The 18,259-nt window shown below is 46.1% G+C and overlaps 3 protein-coding genes across 3 annotated transcripts; 2 read left to right on the top strand and 1 right to left on the bottom strand.

Moving 5' to 3' along the window:
* Positions 1-854: 854 nt before the first annotated feature.
* On the top strand, positions 855-2,904 carry POJ06DRAFT_239011 (uncharacterized protein; the record flags this gene model as incomplete). The annotated part of the gene is made up of 2 exons (XM_056186024.1): positions 855-2,825; positions 2,881-2,904. The coding sequence occupies 2 exons, from the start codon at positions 855-857 to the stop codon at positions 2,902-2,904; spliced, it is 1,995 nt and encodes a 664-aa protein (XP_056042555.1).
* Positions 2,905-3,152: 248 nt separating this feature from the next.
* POJ06DRAFT_128012 (uncharacterized protein) lies at positions 3,153-4,054 on the bottom strand. The gene is made up of 3 exons (XM_056184332.1): positions 4,029-4,054; positions 3,693-3,963; positions 3,153-3,639 (listed from the first exon to the last, which is right to left on the bottom strand). The coding sequence occupies exons 2-3, from the start codon at positions 3,871-3,873 to the stop codon at positions 3,587-3,589; spliced, it is 234 nt and encodes a 77-aa protein (XP_056042554.1). The 5' UTR covers positions 3,874-3,963; positions 4,029-4,054; the 3' UTR covers positions 3,153-3,586.
* A 2-nt stretch (positions 4,055-4,056) lies between these two features.
* Positions 4,057-8,692, top strand: POJ06DRAFT_255991 (RAVE protein 1 C terminal-domain-containing protein). The gene is made up of 8 exons (XM_056187965.1): positions 4,057-4,383; positions 4,446-4,559; positions 4,622-4,690; positions 4,742-4,893; positions 4,952-5,149; positions 5,201-6,820; positions 6,874-7,255; positions 7,303-8,692. The coding sequence occupies exons 1-8, from the start codon at positions 4,297-4,299 to the stop codon at positions 8,557-8,559; spliced, it is 3,879 nt and encodes a 1,292-aa protein (XP_056042553.1). The 5' UTR covers positions 4,057-4,296; the 3' UTR covers positions 8,560-8,692.
* The last annotated feature ends 9,567 nt before the right edge of the window (positions 8,693-18,259 follow it).

Raw genomic sequence — 18,259 nt, 5'->3', positions numbered from 1 at the left:
CTTTTCGAGCACCAGTAATATTATATCCAGTGCATGGTGTATCAATATTTGTCGCGTCAAGTGCGAACCAAGGGACCCGCGTTACGGCAAGGACGTGGTGCGCGCCGGTGATAACGCGCAGGTATTGGACGAATATGGTTGCAAGTGGCGTCCAGCTGTGAAGCTTGGTGCAAGTTCGAGACCTAGTGGCAGTGCGTCATCAGCAGCGTCATTGCGCTTCACGATGAGCACGATCTCCGACAGTATGCCCTGAACCTGAGCCAGCAACGGACCTGCGCTTCAGTCGCATGCCCTTAGCGTACGCGGCACAGCCAACTGATTTCTACAGGCCGCCTGAAGGAAAGACATCGGCCGAAAGCATCGGACAACGCACACACAGCACTAACTTAGTACTGACGAGCTGAGCTTTGTCAGCAGCGGGATAGAAGGGGTCGCGTCGGCGTGACCTTCGAAGGCGAGCCCTAACCGCGCGACCTGGCACGTGCTCTTACGAGGCGCGGGTGTTATTAATAAAAGTAGCGTGGTGCGCTGCCGTGCCCTTCATCCGACCTTCTCCACTTGCAAACGCTGCTAACCGCGGTTTGTATCTTTTACATCGACATTCTCCCAACTTCCTCATCACATCACATCACGTCACGACTGGTTGTTTCTTGAGATCTAATCGTCCGTCTCTTTTGAGTGCAACAGTAGTCTGTTCTGCGCGTTCTAGTCTATTTCTCTAAGATTTAGCTGCGGGCTCCGCATACTATCAACGTTCCACACATTCACCTCGCCATTTGATCGCCTTGAAGCCCTCAGATCGATCCGGTTCTCCCTCTTCCGTCCGCTTCGAGCGCACCTTGTCGCCTCCCCCAATGGCTGACTTTCTCTTGTACGATACGCCGAACATTCATCGGCCTTCCACGTCCTTCCACTTCCCGCAAGCGGGAAGTGGCTATTCGGCCGATTTCGACAACGCCTTATTCTTTCAGTCCTCCAATCCATACAACATCTCGACCACTACCAACGTTTCTCCTGCTATTCGTCGACGGGAATCGACATCCCTACCAACGTCGCTTTCGTCTACTCCGACGCAGCCGTCTTTTTTTGCGACATATTACGCAAACAACCGTGCCGATCCCAGCGCTGGTGCTCAGGATTCCATAGACGACGCGATGACTGTTCCTGGTCTTTCGCCATCCCCTGGGGTCACCAGGTCTGGGAGTGATGAATTTGGCAGCAACAGCTCAGGCATCGGTTCTGGTATGTTTTTGCGAAATCCTTTTGCCAACGAGGACGATATTACGCCTCCCTCTGGCAGGATGGACTGTGCCGATGACGAAAGTAAGCAGTATTCGCTAGGCCGGCGTATGTCTGAAGGTGAACAACATTTTGATAGCTCCGACGATGAAGTTGCTTTTGAACGTTTCAGCCGCGAATACTTACGATTGCCAACAGATCCGTCATCTGAGTACGCACATCCTTCTAATTTTAAGAATCCGAAACTCGAACGCACCATTTCCGATGTCCTAGAAGATGAGCTTTATTCACCCAATATGTCTCCCGTCCAGTCTACTGCTAGCGATGATTTCCTTTTGGATTTTGCAGACACATTCCCACATAGCTGGACTGCTAAGTCATTGCCTGTAACTAGGACAGCGTCGCCTAGCTCATTCAGAGAAAAGTCGCCATTTAGAAAGTCGTCCCCTTATTACCCTGGCCCACCACCTGACGGTCCGTTGATGCATTCTCAGTCTCACTATAACTTGTTCCCGTTGCCTACGTACGACGCTGGGCCCGTTGGCAACCAGCAGAAATTTCAACGGGTGCAACAGGCATCGGACAACTTGCGGGCAATGAGTTCGTCTCCACAGCCTTTACCAACGCAAACTAAGTTTGTTCCAGTTCAACAGAAGTCGTTACAGCAACAGTTGCAACAGTTGCAGTTACAGAAGCAACAACAACAGCAAAGCCAACAGCGATTGCAACAGATGCAGCAACAGCAGCAACAGCAGCAGCAGCAGCAGCAGCAGCAGATACAATCCTTACCATTAAGTCGGCAGCCGCAGCTCATCGAGCAGACGAGCACAAAAACTATATCTCCTAAGGAAGCCCTGTTGGACTATGTTGAGGGTGAGGAGTCTATTTCTGATCCAGAGGCGGCTCAAGTTGGGACCACTCGGCTGTTCGCACCTACGCCGAGCTCTTCATCAAGTAGTAGCATGAACGCGAAACTTGAGGATCCTTCCGATGTGGAATCTGGTGATGACTTCGCAGATTTCGAATTGTTTGCTCGACCGACGTCTTATCCGCGGTCTCAAGCTCAGTATGAACATCTAAATCAAGATTTAGGTACTCCGACGCAATCTTCAGTGGTGTCTTCGCCGGGTGGCTCCGATTATGAGGATTCTTCGACATCCAATAATGCCTCTACTGCATCCTCGATTGGCTCAAAACATATTGGTGTGTCACTGGATCGGGGTCTCAACATATCTTCGCCCGCTGCGAGGACACCAGAAGGATCTGATGAACCGGCGATTTTCGTCTGTCCCGACTGCGGGAAGCGGTTTCCGAAAGCTCATAACTTGCAGCTACATCGGCGTACACATAGTTTGACACCGCCCCGGAAGAAAGTTCCCTTGTCAGCACAGACAGGTCCACACAGATGTACGTGGATTAATCCTGCGACGGGAAAAATATGCAACAAGGTGTTCTCGCGTCCATACGATCTCATCCGGCATCAAGAGACTATTCATGCGTCTAATAGAAAGACATTTAAATGTGAGCTATGTGGCGACGATACGAAGACATTTTCACGGCAGGATGCCCTAGCGAGGCATATTAGAGTAAGTTGTCGAGTGAGTTAAAGCATAAATGAGAAGAGTACTGACTACTTGGCAGGTCAAACATGAAAAAGGAAAGTAGCTAGTGAAAAGATGTTCTTTGGAGTAAGTTGGACCGCATTTGGGCGTATTGGTTGGTTGCTGGTTGCTTATATAGGAGGATGAATACAACATTGCTAGAAGAATTATGTAAATCAAAATGTTTGCAATAAGCTATTTGGATATCGTTCGCTGGTGTACGTTTGATTTGTGTGGATCTAACTGTTTGGTTGATGGCGCATTAAGGTTGATTGGTCGTTTAACGTATGGACGGTGTTCGGAGTGAATGTGTTATCCATTTATGTGCAGTAACCTGCAGTTGTTAGTGGGATTTGGTATATGTGTGTGTTATGATTATTAGTTGATTTGTATTATAGTCTATTCCTAATATTATCTCTGTAAAAACAGGGAGTTGGCAATTAATTTCATGGAAGTGTGAGCATACACGAAACATCAATGTAGACCGTAACCGGGAATTATGCTATCTTTACACTATTCTAATTAATCTATCTTTAAGCTGTCCTCGGCGCACTGTCAAAGACCTCAAGAGCAGTCACTCAACGCAACTTTTATGCTCGGAACACGACATAACCAATCATGGCTACTGTTGCAGTTTCGAATCAAGAATACGTCGTAACCTGCTATGAGCGATTGCCATCGCCTGATCAGGAGACTAGATTAAGTTGTACAGCTTGCAATTTCAATTCGGACAGTGGCGCATGTCGTTATGACCCAGCTGCATTCCTAAGCAAGCGGTTGACTGTGAAGCGAGTGAACACTATAGATTGAGTGTTAGCTCCAGGTCAATTGATTGTCCGTATAACTTCATACTTTTTAAAACAAATTGGCGTCCTACTAATCGTCCAAGGACAGGAAACACCAGCGTGGTCAAAATAACCTGAAGTTCTCGAATAGATTCATCCCACTCTGCCTGTGCATCTGACTTTTCATCTTCAGATGACAAGTCAATGATACTGTCGCCATCATTCCAATATTGGTCTTCGTCCACCATGTCGGCCTATGCGTGCTAAAGTGCTAAGGAGCAATTACTCATACAGGTACGGCTCCTATATGAATTGTCAATCTGTCTTCGGGAGTTGTCCTGGGATTGACACAAATCAGCATCAGCCGCAGATGGTGCGAGTTGTTGCACCGGGCGGTACTAACCCCTCGATTTATGTCAAGCGGTGATGTAAAGTTGTTTCTACTTCATAGGTTCGTGTCGATTTCGCTCGTCGGTCGGCTGAAGGACCGTTACGACTATCCCAGACCGCTCACGACATTCGCACGGCTTTGGATTGACCGCCCGCGCTCGGAGCATTCTGGAAAGGCTGGCTATCAAGATTGTCATTAGTGAATGTTGTTAATAGTACCTGTGTTCCCCTCTCTCAACAAATTGATTTCAAATACTGTGAACCTTTAGAGTTCGGGGACCATGTCATCGCCTGGTCTACATCCAGGAAAGCCAAATCCGTTGCATCAAGCACTGAGCACGGCCTACTGGGATAATTTGAGACTCTTAGTGCGTTGTCAATTAGTAGACTTTGCTAGAGAGCCACTTGACTTGAAGCTAACGGCAATTAGGCCTATGCCTCCGGCAATAACTTGGTGGTACTATCGCAACCAGGAGTGTTGAGACAGACGATATACTTGGACCGAGATGGTGGTGCATTGGATATTGAAGAAAGCACAGGGCGGGTATGGACTCTCGTCTGGTATTTCCTGCCATATTAAACATGTCTTACAACAAGTCTATATAGATAGCCATTGTGTCCGGACCGAAAGTGTTAATTTATGTCCCGTCAGGGGAACGAGGATCTCTGCTACGTGTAAGATCACAGTCGAACTTGTGGAATATAGCTCTAATTTGTGGAATGTAGTGGGCACTAGAATGGACCATTCATCTGGACCTCGACGATGGTGTCCCAACAGGTGTGAATTGGGGAACTGAGGAAGAAATTTTCATATCGGGAAGGACGATATCTCTTTGGGGTATTTTCAAAGATGGACCACATCGATTGTGGAAGAAGCAGTGAGATACTGGTTCGCTTTCTGAAAGCAGGTTTTGTCATTAACATAATAACGTTTAGACTTGCAGTGCCCGCCATGTTATCCGCATTTTCGTTCGACGCATATTTGGCCGCAACGGTAGGAAAAAATGACAGATTAGTTAAGGTTTGGCGTCGGTTCTCCTATGATACGTCAAATGTGGATTTCGACTTTTCATATTTAGCACATCCGCGAGCCGTGACCGGATTAAGATGGCGGCGCCCATTTAGTCGAGCGCAGTAAGCGTTAAGTACCGCGGTGATGTTGGAGTACTGGCTAACGCGCTAAAGGTCTATGGAGAATATTTTGTACACAGTATGCGCTGATGGAATATTACGGATATGGGCGCCCACCGACAGCATCGAGTCCTCATATATGCAAATGTGGGCGTCATTGGACCTATTTGATGTTCTTCCGCGATCATCACCAAAAGACATCCGGTATACATTCATTATCGACAACAAGGACTTTACTCGAGCTGCGGAGTCTGCAGTCAGAAATGCTAAAGATGCGGATGCTTCGAACGAGAAGATGCAGAAACTGATTGAGATTGCCAGCAAGAATCCTGATATATGTGTCGTCTTTGACCAGAACGGTCGCATGGCTGCTTTGGGTATTGAGAATATTGGATCGCGTATCCGAAAAGCGTTCAGCATATTCGATATTTTTTATGAAGATACGCCATTGAAAACATTTCCTCGACACTGCGAGCACTTGTCATTTTTGGGTTACGGCGCCAGCACTCCTGAAGAGCCTGATTTTGTACTGCTTATTCACGATTTCAATGGGACAATCCGGCATTATGATTCTAGGTTTTCGGACCTGCTGTATGCAGGAACAGAACCGAGCAGGTTAACACTTCAACACGTCTGGACCGGCCATTATAAGTCAGTCCAGAGTTTGACTAGGACAGCAGATGGGAAAGCATTACTGTCGTCTAGTAACCATGCGGAAAATATTGTTTGGGTACCACGACCAAAATTTGGTACCGTTATGCTAGATCCAGTCAGTATTATAATGGCTCCTGATAAAGTTCAAAGGTCAGTGATACTAGAGGGCGGAAATTTTATTGTTACGATGCAAAGTCAGGATTTAGTGCTATGGGATTGCAGGATGCCAAAAGCACAAAGAATTGCATACAGCGCGTTGTCATCGTTGGGACGTAAAACAATTTTGAATTTGCTTCTGCTACCCGAGGCTAATGCCACGGAAGGGATTTTGCATGTCGTGGCAATCTTCAGTGATCAGCATGGTGTTGTCTGGGAAGTTCACTTGCCGTCAGATTATCGCAGCTCGGCGAATTCTGGAATTTATATTAACGGAGTAGTTACGATGAGTACCACAAATGGTTATTCCAATGGAGGAGAACTAAGGCACGGTGGAGTGCTTCGGAAGTTGGGCACCTTTCAGTTCCCTGTTCCCACAGGGGATGATCTAGTGCATGTGTTATCGGTTGACCCGGTTGGATGGAATGCAAAACTAACTGGGTCGATTGACACATATACCCGTGACGTGGTCAATAGCATATCGAGCGAAGGCATGGTTCGATCGTGGACTGCACGGCTAGCTCCAGGTGATACAGCTGTTCAATGGCTACAAACTGCGAATGTTGGCACTGGTATTAAGGCACTTAGTCTAGCCAAAGGGAGCTCGTTCAAGAAGATTGCCATAGTGGAGGCTGCCTCCACTAGATTAACAATTTGGGATATTGGCGAAGAGCATCTTGAGTATGAAGAAGATTTCAACAGCTCAGATTCAATTAAAGATTTGGATTGGACGACGACGCCTGATTCTCAGAGCATATTGGCTGTAGGATTTCTCAATAGGGTCTTACTTTACTGCCAATTGCGATTCGATTATACCAAAGAACTGCCTGCATGGGCATCCTTCAGAGAGATAAATATTCGACCGTAAGGGCATCATTGAATTAGTATTGTCTTCAGGTGTATTAATTGATTACTAGATACACTCCACGCGTTATTGGTGATTCAATCTGGCTGGATGACGGTACGCTAGTTATCGGTTCAGGAAACCAGCTGTTCACGCACGACAAAAAGGTCGATACTCATGGAGCTATTAAGGCACTGCATCTCACTTCCCATAAACTGCCTTTGCAAAATATCTTTGATATTGTTTCGGTCTTGAACGGTCCGTTGCCAGTATATCATCCTCAGTTTGTGGCACAGTCTATTTTTGTCGGGAAGACCGATCCTATTCGGAAGATATTCGTTCAGCTTCTTAAAGCATTGAAATTCAGTGTCCCTTCGGACTCTAATATCGCGGATATTGACAGTTCCCTCGGAATGGATATTGCAGACTTTATTGAAAAGCCGGCGACAAGCGATGTATGTGGTTTGTTATGACTGAAGAAATAATGACGCTAATAAGCTAGGCTCCCTTATATTCAGCGCAGTCTCGATCTCAGAAGTATTCTCAGCTATTTTCCAGTCAATTCTCCGATGAGGAAGACTACTCTACATTCAATGAAAAGGTTGCCGCCAGTCTGAATGATTATTTAACTAAGGTGTCACTTCCTTATCTTACGAGCCATCAACAAATTAGCTTGGCAGCTATGATTGAAGGAATGGGTCAAGTTGAGGAACATCGTCGATCTTTGGACGAGAATGGAGTGCGATACCTACTCTCATTCCGCTTGTTTGTGCTTCATCGTGAGTCAATGTTGCAAATGCCATATCGTGATCATAACTGGGCATTCCATTCGGAGTCGCAGGAAATCCTTGTAGATCTGGTTTCAAGATCATTCAATGGGAGAATGACGTGGCAACAAGCAAGAGAATGCGGCATCTTTATGTGGCTGAAAAGTCAAAGCGCTGTTCGGCAACAGTTCGAGACGTTGGCAAGAATAATATACACAAGTGCTGAGCCTAGAAGTCCAGTCGACTGTTCGCTCTATTATCTTGCGTTGAAAAAAAAACAAGTTCTGTTGGGATTGTGGCGAATGGCTACATGGCACAAGGAACAACGAATCATGATGAAATTTTTGGCAAACAATTTTGCGGAGCCGCGTTGGAAGACTGCCGCTCTCAAGAATGCATATGTGCTTTTAAGTAAACAGCGTTATGAGTATGCTGCGGCGTTCTTTTTGCTTGGTGATAGCTTACGTGATGCGGTTAATGTATGTGTGCGGAATCTGCATGATATACAGCTTGCCATCGCCGTTACTCGTGTTTATGAAGGGCGTGATGATGGTCCCGTGTTCATCGAGCTATTGAGAAAGGAGATTCTACCGATGGCTTACCGTACCGGTGATAGATGGCTGGCCAGTTGGGCATTTTGGAATTTACAGAGGAAAGATTTGGCACTGAAATGCATTTTCTCCTCATTTAGAGACGAAATTGACGTTGATGAATCGGAGCCAGAGGGTCTAGAGAGCAAGATGTTCTTGGTTGAAGATCCAGTGCTGGTCGTGCTCTATCAACAAATTAGGGAATCTTTAAGAAAGAATATTCATGAAAGGATAGGAATAACAGCGGCGGTAGAAACCCAGTTTGTTCTTCATATTGCAAAGTTGTATGATAGAATGGGTTGTGACATTTTGGCCCTTGATTTGACGAAGAATTGGAAATTTGTGGACAAAGTTGGAACTGAAGCTCATGCATCAAAGAGTGTTTTAGATATGTGGGGTTAGCTATTGTGCATTAATATATTATCGGTTGAGTGCTTTATCACTTGCTTGTGTTGACATACAATTGACATTTACGACGCCTTTATATTTTGAGCAAGTAATAAATTCAACGGGAGTTATCTCCACAATATCGAGTTTATTTTCATGGACTGGAATTAGGCAATGCAACTAACATGATATTGGATAGCTTTCAAAGAAGATCTCAAGCTAGAGAGACGATGGGTGCAGCCGGTTTGATCTCGGTACTACCGAGAGTCTAAATGATGCTTGAGCCGATGATTGATGGCCAGAGGGTTGGTGACCAAGACACAGGCGGAACTTTTCCCCCGCTGACAGATTTTTGTGATGGACAATACTGAGTGATGAAACTCTAGTGGAAGAGATCAAAAAGCCCTGGTTAGCTCCATAACTGCTGAAATTCTCTCGGATTGTTTCTCTCAGGCTGGGGTGATATTTTCCGACTTCTCACTCAAATAGGGCTGTAGACGGATAGCGGATATGACGGATTGCATCCGCCAAAATATCCGCCACTACTTGACTAGGCGGATACGAATATCGAATATATATCCGCCATCCGTCAATGCGGATAATCGGATAATTACCTGATTAGGAAAGCAAGAGGTAGAAGAACGGCGTAGAATTCGTAATAGAGAGAAGGTCTACAATATGGCTGACTATGATGTCTTCGAGCCAAAAAGAGGCAGAGGGCTGAGGCAGATGGGGATATCCGCCAAAATCTCCCATATCCGCATCCGCCATCCGCCTTTTGAAATTGGGAGATATGTATCAGCCTTTGTATCCGCCCATAAAAATTTGCAAAATTCATTAATAACTATTATAAGAGTTAACTTAAGTTAGTTATAACGTAGGGTATGGGGATCATGGTCATATCGGGATCCTGGTCATAAGATGCCCCACTACCACTTTGCGAACACAATAACTCATAACATGGGATATAATCAACCATCTAAAGGCGATCAATCTGAAGAAAAGATCCAAAAGGCTATTGTGGCCTTAGAAAAGAAAGAATTTCCATCCATTAGAAGTGCAGCCCACCACTTTGAAGTTCCTAAGTCAACTCTCACGGCTCGAATGGCTGGAGCTAAATCGCGTACTAAGTCTCACGAAACCTATCAGATCCTCTCGAACGTGGAAGAAAAGACACTAGTACGATGGATTACACGTCTTACAGCGACAGGGTACCCTGCAACACCGGCGTTGTTGAAAGAAATGGCTGAAGAGATTCGTACTCGAGGCGTTCAAGTCGCGTCGCGTCGAAATAACGAACCTACCGATTCTACTCCTATTGGCCACGAATGGCTCCACCGATTCCTAAATCGATATCCAAGCTTGAAAGAAACTTACTCACGCCAATTGGACTCGGCACGACATAAAGAAGCAACCTCCGACAAGATTACAGCCTGGTTTTACGCTTTTCAACGACGACTCCAAGAACAGAAGTACGAACTCTGCGATATATACAATATGGATGAGACAGGATTTGCAGTAGGCGACACTCAATCTACGCGTATAATTGTCGATTCTACTCAGAAATCGAATTGGAAGGTTACTGCAGGGAAGCAAGAGTGGGTAACTGTGTTGGAATGTGTTGACGGAGCCGGTGGCGCCCTACCACCAATGGTTATTTTTAAGGCCCAGAATACCAATTCAGCATGGATTCCGCAGAATACACCTTCCGATTGGCGCTTCTCAACGAGTACTAGCGGCTGGACGTCTAATAACCATGGTTATGAGTGGTTACGGAAAGTATTTGAGCCAGAGTCACGCAAGAAGTCTAAAAATCGGCCACGGTTACTGATTATGGATGGCCATTCTAGCCACATCACGGGCGATATGATTGCTCTATGTATGGAGAGTGGTATTGACCTTCTTATCCTACCTCCTCATTGTTCGCATTTACTTCACCCACTTGATGTTGGGGTGTATGGGCCATTAAATAGATATCATGCTCAAGAGGTGGACCGGTATACTCGGGCTGGTATACAGCGCATAAAACGGGCTGATTGGGTTGAACTTTTTCAGCGCATTCGAGAGAAAGCTCTTACATCTCAGAACATTCAAAGTGGCTGGAAAGGAGCTGGTTTGATTCCATTTAGTCCTCGGCGAGTGTTAAATAGCCTTCCACTTCCAGCTCCTGAGCCGCCATGTACTCCTCAAACCTCAACTAATATCGTGGACCTAGACCTCTCCATTCTTAAGAGCTCTCCTCCAGATGGAACAGAACTAAAGCACGCAAATTCGGTCTTTAATACAGCTCTGGCAAGCAATGAATCCCCTGCTTCACCAACTCGGCGATATGCGAAGCGAATGACCCAGCTGGTCGAAAGTCAGAATGCTGAGCTAACTGTTTTACGGAAGGAGCTTCAAGAGTGTAAAGAGTTGCTTCAAACCCGCAAGAAACGAACCAAAGGGAAGAGAATCAAGTTATAGGGCGAATTTGTGTTTAGTACGGAGGAAGTGTTGAAAATCGTTCGCGAGGCGGAAGAGAAACCTTAGGCAAAACGACCGCGTGGGCGGCAACGTAAGCTCCCAATTGAAGAAGTAGATAAATTAGAAGAAGACGAAGAAGTAGAGAATAGTTCGAGCGAGTCGGAGTTGGATTTGGTCGATTGTGTGGCGCGTAGGGACAAGGTCAAAGTGAGGAGCTTGAATTTAGTGACCAGGTTCCCCATATGACCAGGTTCCCCATACGTTACGTTATCTAATTTCCTTAAAAATTTCGCAAAGTTCACTAACATGATATTTGAATTTCTTAAATGGACTCGCTGGTAGCGGACCCAATTATTTGGTCGGTCATCCCCGCTACATGTGAGCATGTACGCCAGTGCTAGAATAATCTCTTGTCGGTCGAGTACAGATTGTTCGATACTGTGCAAGCTCTTGCATTCATGACTACCATACTTGATATTTGCGTTCGGCGTTCGGCCATAGCCGCGGTCATGCATCGGCGGTATATTCCGAAGAATTGCTTGAGAGGAAGAGGGAGTCGGTCTCGTGCGACACCTCGAGTGCTCGGCTTTTGCGTCATTTGTAATCAGCATGTTTAGTTAACTGACTTGTTTGTGCGAGACGATGATGTTGATGGATAGCACGGAGAAAAAATTGTGATAAAAATATTTCTCTCTGTCGGAATAGTCGCCCTATTCATTAATATGTTCATCACCTACTTTTCAGACCATAGTTTGACTTATCTGATATTGCGCTTCTTTGTATACGCGATTGTTTGATGAGGATGTTAGATTTTGACCGTTTTCTAAATTTAATTGTGAGAGAATAAGTTATAACTTATACGAATTATCCGCCATCTGCATCCGCCAATCGAAAGTATGGCGGATATCCTATCCGCCTACAGGCCTGAAAAGAGGGGGTTTCGGAGCACTGTACTAGCAACCAGGAACGAGGTATGACTTAAATGCTGAGCAAGCACGCATACATATAGAACAAATAAGGCAATACAGGAAGCAAGGGAATCGCCGAGAAGCTACAGGAGTGTAGAACGCGTGCGGCTCGGTCAGAGCATTCACAGCGTCAGAGGCACAACTGGCAATTGCGACAACTAGCGCGACTGCTTCAGGGACAAGAGTTATCAATGATTACAAAGTATGCGTGCAATAATAAATCTAAGGGTGCGTTTGGATTACCGTAATTATGTCCTACTTATTAATCCCACTTCAGTTTCCACTTATTTGTCACGTGAATTTCCTGAAGATGTTGCGAGGGGGGTGGAAGTGGGTTGAAGTACGTTGTAGAGGGGGGAAAATTAGGAAGTAGAAAATAAGTGGGTTTGAGCTAAGTTATTTAATTTTTTTTTTTTTGCGTGCGCAATTATTTCTAATTATTTTCTGAAAAAATAAGTGACGTGGCGTTTGGATTACCTCACTTATTATAAAAGTGGAAAATAATTGGGAATCCAAACGCACTCTAAGTCAAAGTAAGAAGCCAGTGAATTGCCTAGAACCTAGAAAAATGTAGCCCATCGTGATGCTGAGCATGAGTTTGTCTTCAGGGACATCATCACTCATATATTCTTGGCATTTGTACTATCCTATTCTAAGACAATAGAGTGGTCGAAGATAGGTGTAGCAAGTATATGTTGATTTTGAATTGCACGATAATGGGCAGGTTTCTTACTAATAGAATAGAGAAATAGGAGAACAACAATTTACTGCCATTATTCGACCAAGGCGGGGATTTATGGCGGATATGGTCAGATCAAGCGGATATCCGCATTCGACGCAGCCCTACGCTCAAATCAGAACCAGATATAGAACCTAGCATAGTAGGCGTTCTCGAATTTTAGTTTCGGTTCCGTATAGGTTCATTCTTCTAATTCGTTTACTAAAATTCTCATCAAAAAACTTTGAAATTCCAAAATATGACTTGCTTCAAATGAGAAGTAACTAGAAAGCAATGCTTCTAGAAGAAGATGGTTCACTGTTCTTCTCATCATATAGGCTCAAGGGCATTACGTGCTCTTTACATACATTTCTGAGTAAAATATATGGACTGTTCTTGAAGCATGAAAGAAAGACTAGAGTGTTCCAGGTACTGCACCTCGTGATCTCTTCCGTGAGCAAGGAAGTAGCTACTGGCTACTCCAGCATCGCAGACGTTCGACAATCTTGCCTTGCCTTGCCTTGCGACACCGGTCCTGTAACATAAATAAAGTAAAATTGGGGCCGCCGGCTCGCTAAGTACGAGTCTCCTATTTTTGAAATGGTGTCAGGCTAGGTTGAGCGATGCAACGGGTCATGCAGAATACGCGTGCGGCGCGCGAGGTGCAGTACGCATGGGATTTGCAAATACGCTTCTTTTATGCCTTGTACGCTTGCTTTGTCCTTACTTGCCGTGTGTCACATTCCCCTGCGGGTTAGGGAACCCAGACTAACCTTCGGTGCTTCTCTGTCCGGAGTTCCTCCCTTCTTCTCTACGCTTCGGTACAGATCCGTTCGGCGCTCCTTCTTCGCTCCGGTGCCGATCCGACGCCGCTTCGGCTCCGAGTTCCCTGCCCCTGTGAGTGCCCCAGGTGGATATTCCTTTGGTTTCGTATGGCAGCATGTAGACGGTGGTTGCCTATAAAAGGCACTGCTTCTGCCTAGTTGTACATATTTTGTTCCTCAGAAATCGGATCTTGCTTTCTTGTCGCATACTTATTTCCAGATCTTCGTGCTCGTACCACCATGCCTTAGAGCAGGTATTATGCATCTAATAATGATATGGTAGTTATAAAAGGAGGGATTTGTCGACGCTATCAGATCAGTCGAGAAGTCTTGTATTCTCGGAATATTCTTGTACCATCGTCTTAGTCTAGTCCAGTCCTAGTCCAGTCCATCCAGTCTAGTCTAGTTCAGTCACAGTCCAGCCCAGCCCCGATAATATAGCTTTGTACATTCCAGCCTCATCCAGTCGGCCTTCGTTGATTTGTATGCAATGCAGACATTGCCCCAAGCACTCCTTTACTTCTTGACTAGTTTCTATAAGAACTCGACTTAGCGAACAAATCACTAACCCAGAACTGTGAACTAAGCTGATTTCCTTACTCGGCTACCAAAGTAAGAGGAGGATCACTGTAACTGAAAATCTGCTTTCTGTACGGAAATTCCTCACTAAACGTTCTAGGTGACTGACCTCTACGTTGTGATACTTGACACTAGTGATGGTGAGCCGACGGGCTGGATCTCACTGAGTGAGTGTGGAGTCAAGCGAGAGTCGTGTGATTGAGCCACATCGACTATCCTTGATTAGAGTTTGTGTCCTCCTGACTCAGGTACTTCTCTACCGCACCATCGTTCCTCAGACGACGGCCGGTACACGATGATCAAGATGACTTACTAGAGACCATCTGCAAAGTGATGCGTGCGGTATCATGAGGACGGAATATGATGTCTATCATGTTCTACGTTAAAGCCGTAGATTGCAGATCCCTACTCTAAAGAGTGTAGTGAATGACAGTATTTAACAGTACATGCAAATCTTTACTTCTAGCTATAGAGAAGATACTGTCATTCAGAAGAGATGGGTATCCGGTCTAGTAGGCAATGAGCATAAATAGTCCTTGTCCTCTTGAAGACGCAATAGTGCCTTACGACTATCTTGTGGATCACCTTCCTAAAAGTTCGGTATAGAACTTTCCCCACTGCGCAGAACATTATTACACCGGGAACAATTTTTCACGAATGCGCTATTTCCTGGATGACATATTGGTATTCTCGGAGGACTTTAACCAGTATCGGCAGCAAGTGTGAAAATATTGCGGAGGCTATTGACAATAGCTTATATATGTCGGAGAAAAAAGTGGGTTCCATGTCACGAAGACAGATTTTCGTAGAGGTTAAAATACTAATGATGCGCAGGGAAGTATGAATCTATGAGAGGGGTTGCTGACACTCTAGATATTGACTTATTCACTATCTAGTCTCAAGGATTAACAATCTACTTATATTCTTGAGTGTAGACCTTGCAAAAATATTGCCGAGGTCTCCCTGTAGAATTCTGACCAATGGATATATAGAATCAAATGGACTAGAAATGAGAATGAGGGCCGAGCGCCTGGTCTCAATGAATGGCCACTTTCCAGGACTTTCGAACAAAAACTTCAATTACAGAACCACAACGCTACAAATCATTTAAAACTACTCGGATCGTCTTGTTGAGACGTTTCTATTACAATTTGGCATGTGCGCGAATTATGTCCGGTCTCGCCGCAGTTGCCACACCGCCTCGCGCTCGTCTCTACCCTGGCCTGGCGACCCTCTCCCACCTGCGTCTCCTCCTTTTTCTGCGCATCAACGTCCACGCGGTCCATCAAAACTGAGGCTTCCTCTGTACTAAGAGACCCTCCTTGCTGTAAGCGTGCTCTTTTGGCCCTCCGGCGCCTACTGAGTGCTTCATTTGCCTTCCGAGTCTCGGCGAGCTCTTTCGACTGCAAAGCAAATCGGTAGGCAACCTCCTTCGTATACTTCAACATCTGGTTGAGGGCGTCATACATTGCAGTCGGCGAGCTACCTTGACGCCTGGCAATCCGAGATTTGATATATTCTGACTGCGAAGTAGCCTCGGTCGGGTTGCTTGGCGTCTGAGGGTCCCAGGGTTCGGCAGTCAACGGGGGTGACACAGGAGGTGTCGGCGTTCTCAACGTGAGATCCAGATCTCGCAATACCTTTCCCGGGTCAAAAGGAGCAAGTCCGGCACCTCGAAAACCTCCCTGGATGTTCTCCTTAGTCATAGCCTCCGGGAAGGCGTTGGGTTGATAAACGCAGACAGGAAGTCCTCCTTGGCGATGTGGGTGATCCGCGCCTTGACCAGATCCTCGATTTGTCGCCCATACGTTTTTTAACGGGCCAAAACACCCAACGTCAAGCGGCTGGAGGAGATGAGAGGAATGGGCAGGCATGCAGAGCGTGATGATGTTCGTCGACTCCTGGCAGTAGAGCTCGAAGGGGACCGAATGTTGGCTTTCGTGGCCGTCGAGGATCAGCAGGCGATAAGCACCGACAGTTCGGGCCTTAGTGTGCATGTCGAAGTGTTTGATCCATTCGAGGCCCAAGTCGTTGTTTGTCCACCCGTTGTCGCTCAAAGGCGCCAGCCCGGCGGAAAAACGTTCTCGGAGGACCAGCTCTGAAAGATGTTCGCACCTTTGGGCACCATGAACGGCGGATCGCCCAGCCGAGAGCATTCACGCCCCGCCCTGGATCACAGTCGCCATTCCCGATTGCCAGGCTGGACATTTTTCTTCCTTGCACGTCCGTCCGAGGTCGTGACGACCATAGCGGCGCCGATGATGCCCATCAAAAAGCCAGTCTCAAAGTTGTAGGTATCGCCATCCATGATCCCATATTTGGCTTTGACGTTCTCGACGAGCTCAAACCAGGCGCGAATTATAACCGGATCTTCGCATTTGGCCCTACTATAGCCGTAACCGAGAAAGACGCGTCGGGAGCTCTGGGTGACGTTTGACAAAGTTCCCCGCCCAGTTCTGTCCGACGCGTGTCGCGTCGCGTACGCGAAGAAGTTCGTTGGCCATATCTCCCACACTACTGAGCCTGGGCGAATATCCTTGGGAATCTAGCTTCAAAATGTATTCAACTAGCACTTCCTCTTGTAAATGATCGAGCATCCGCGATTTCGGTGTGGTATCGCTACGCGGGGCCCGGCCGGCGCGTCGGAGGCGGAGGGTTGTAAGGCTAACATCGTAGATCTTTGCTAGAGCTCGGAGGCTGTGTTTCGGGTTTCTTTTATGAGCCTCGAGGGCAAGGTTTATCCTGGCTTCTTTTGGGAGCTCTGCCATATTTTATTGTGAGAAAAAGTAGTGGTTGGGTTGGAAGATGCGCGTCGTGATGTGGAACTGAACCGTTCCACTTGTGTGAGCCGCTCGCTTGTGACCTACGTTATTCTTTTTTCTGTGGGAATGAACTCCTTCACTGTTTGTGCATCTGGTTGATCAAACTAGTCGTCGTAGTATTACAACGAAAGAAAGCACGATAAAAATTTCATAGGCATGCGGCTGCGAGGTGCAGGAAACACGTCATCGCGAAACAATCAATTTGAATTTTGATGACAGATACGTTTAAACAACCCTTGCCCATTTTTGAGGTTAAAGGTACTTTGACAAGAAATACGCACTCGCGAGTCTCTGCCCTATTAAAGAGTTTAGGCAGGGAATATACCGTAGCGAGCAGCAAAGGGCTATCATTGGTTGCGGGTTCAGAGCTTCTAAAGGCTATGGCCGCAAACCAACCTGAACAAAGACTAAGATCAAATATGTCTGGGAACATGTAATAATGTAATCCTGATCATCATACGTAGCTATGATGTAGTCTGGTCATCATACGTAACTAGTAGGAAGTTTCATGATCTGGGGGTGCGGCTTCAAGGAGGCTATGCCCTTGTACACTATGAAAAGCGATTTAGCACCAAGTTGATCATGTTAGAGTACTCAGTCACGGTTATAGGTACTGGGTACGTCATTTTGGCTCACTCGGCATTTTTGCCTTAGTTGCTAATCTTAGTTGCTAATCTAAATCTAAAAATTAGCAACTAGAATGCGAGCATCATTTCTATTCGTAGACAAATAAGGAGAACAACTGAAACACAGCAATGACAACAAGTTTGAACTAATCTATACTGCCGAATGACCAACCGTCGTGGTCAAGAGCAGCAAGGTCAAATTCATCCCTAGATCCGTCGAGCATCTCCCAGTTTCGGTCCACTATGTAATCTACACCTGCTCGACTGTTATGAACTATAGTAGTTTGTCATGCTTTCGTGGTCGGTAACGTTCCGACGAGCTATCAGGAGTAGGGTCTGTTATCTTTATCGTTACGGATGGGTGGGAGTGCTTGAGCGACTGTCCAATATTAGAAGGAAGAATTTCTTGGCAGGAAGCGAATATTCCGAAATGTTTCTAAAGGGCCCGGTCATGTTTTCACTCGATGCTAAGACGTCGCCATATGACGTACTGCAAGTAAAGCCCGGAAACTGCGTGGTGTGGATAGCCAGGCTGGCTCACTCGCTTATGAAGTACGTCACCATCTGGTTTGTAGTTGTGTTGGTGTCTTTGGGTTTTGTACCAGCTGCCCGCGGGGACTCTCATCCAATCCCCATGTTCCATGTCTCATTACTCAAGGAAGTTATTACACGCGACGGTGATGCAATTACTGCTGAATCCCCGACGAAATCGAAG

The sequence above is a fragment of the Lipomyces tetrasporus genome (genome assembly GCF_029532465.1).
Source record: "Lipomyces tetrasporus strain NRRL Y-64009 chromosome Unknown POJ06scaffold_7, whole genome shotgun sequence".
Lineage (NCBI taxonomy): Eukaryota > Fungi > Ascomycota > Lipomycetes > Lipomycetales > Lipomycetaceae > Lipomyces > Lipomyces tetrasporus.
The sequence above is the reverse complement of the archived record's forward strand: the minus strand, read 5'-3'. Positions and strand labels throughout refer to the sequence as shown.

Coding starts and splice junctions, on each gene's coding strand:
- POJ06DRAFT_255991 (XM_056187965.1), top strand. CDS start 4,297: ATGTCATCGCCTGGTCTACATCCAGGAAAGCCAAATCCGTTGCATCAA. Junction 6,821..6,873: donor AGAGAGATAAATATTCGACC/GTAAGGGCATCA, acceptor ATTGATTACTAG/ATACACTCCACGCGTTATTG. Junction 7,256..7,302: donor AAAAGCCGGCGACAAGCGAT/GTATGTGGTTTG, acceptor CTAATAAGCTAG/GCTCCCTTATATTCAGCGCA.
- POJ06DRAFT_128012 (XM_056184332.1), bottom strand. CDS start 3,873: ATGGTGGACGAAGACCAATATTGGAATGATGGCGACAGTATCATTGAC. Junction 3,640..3,692: donor ACGCCAATTTGTTTTAAAAA/GTATGAAGTTAT, acceptor CTCAATCTATAG/TGTTCACTCGCTTCACAGTC.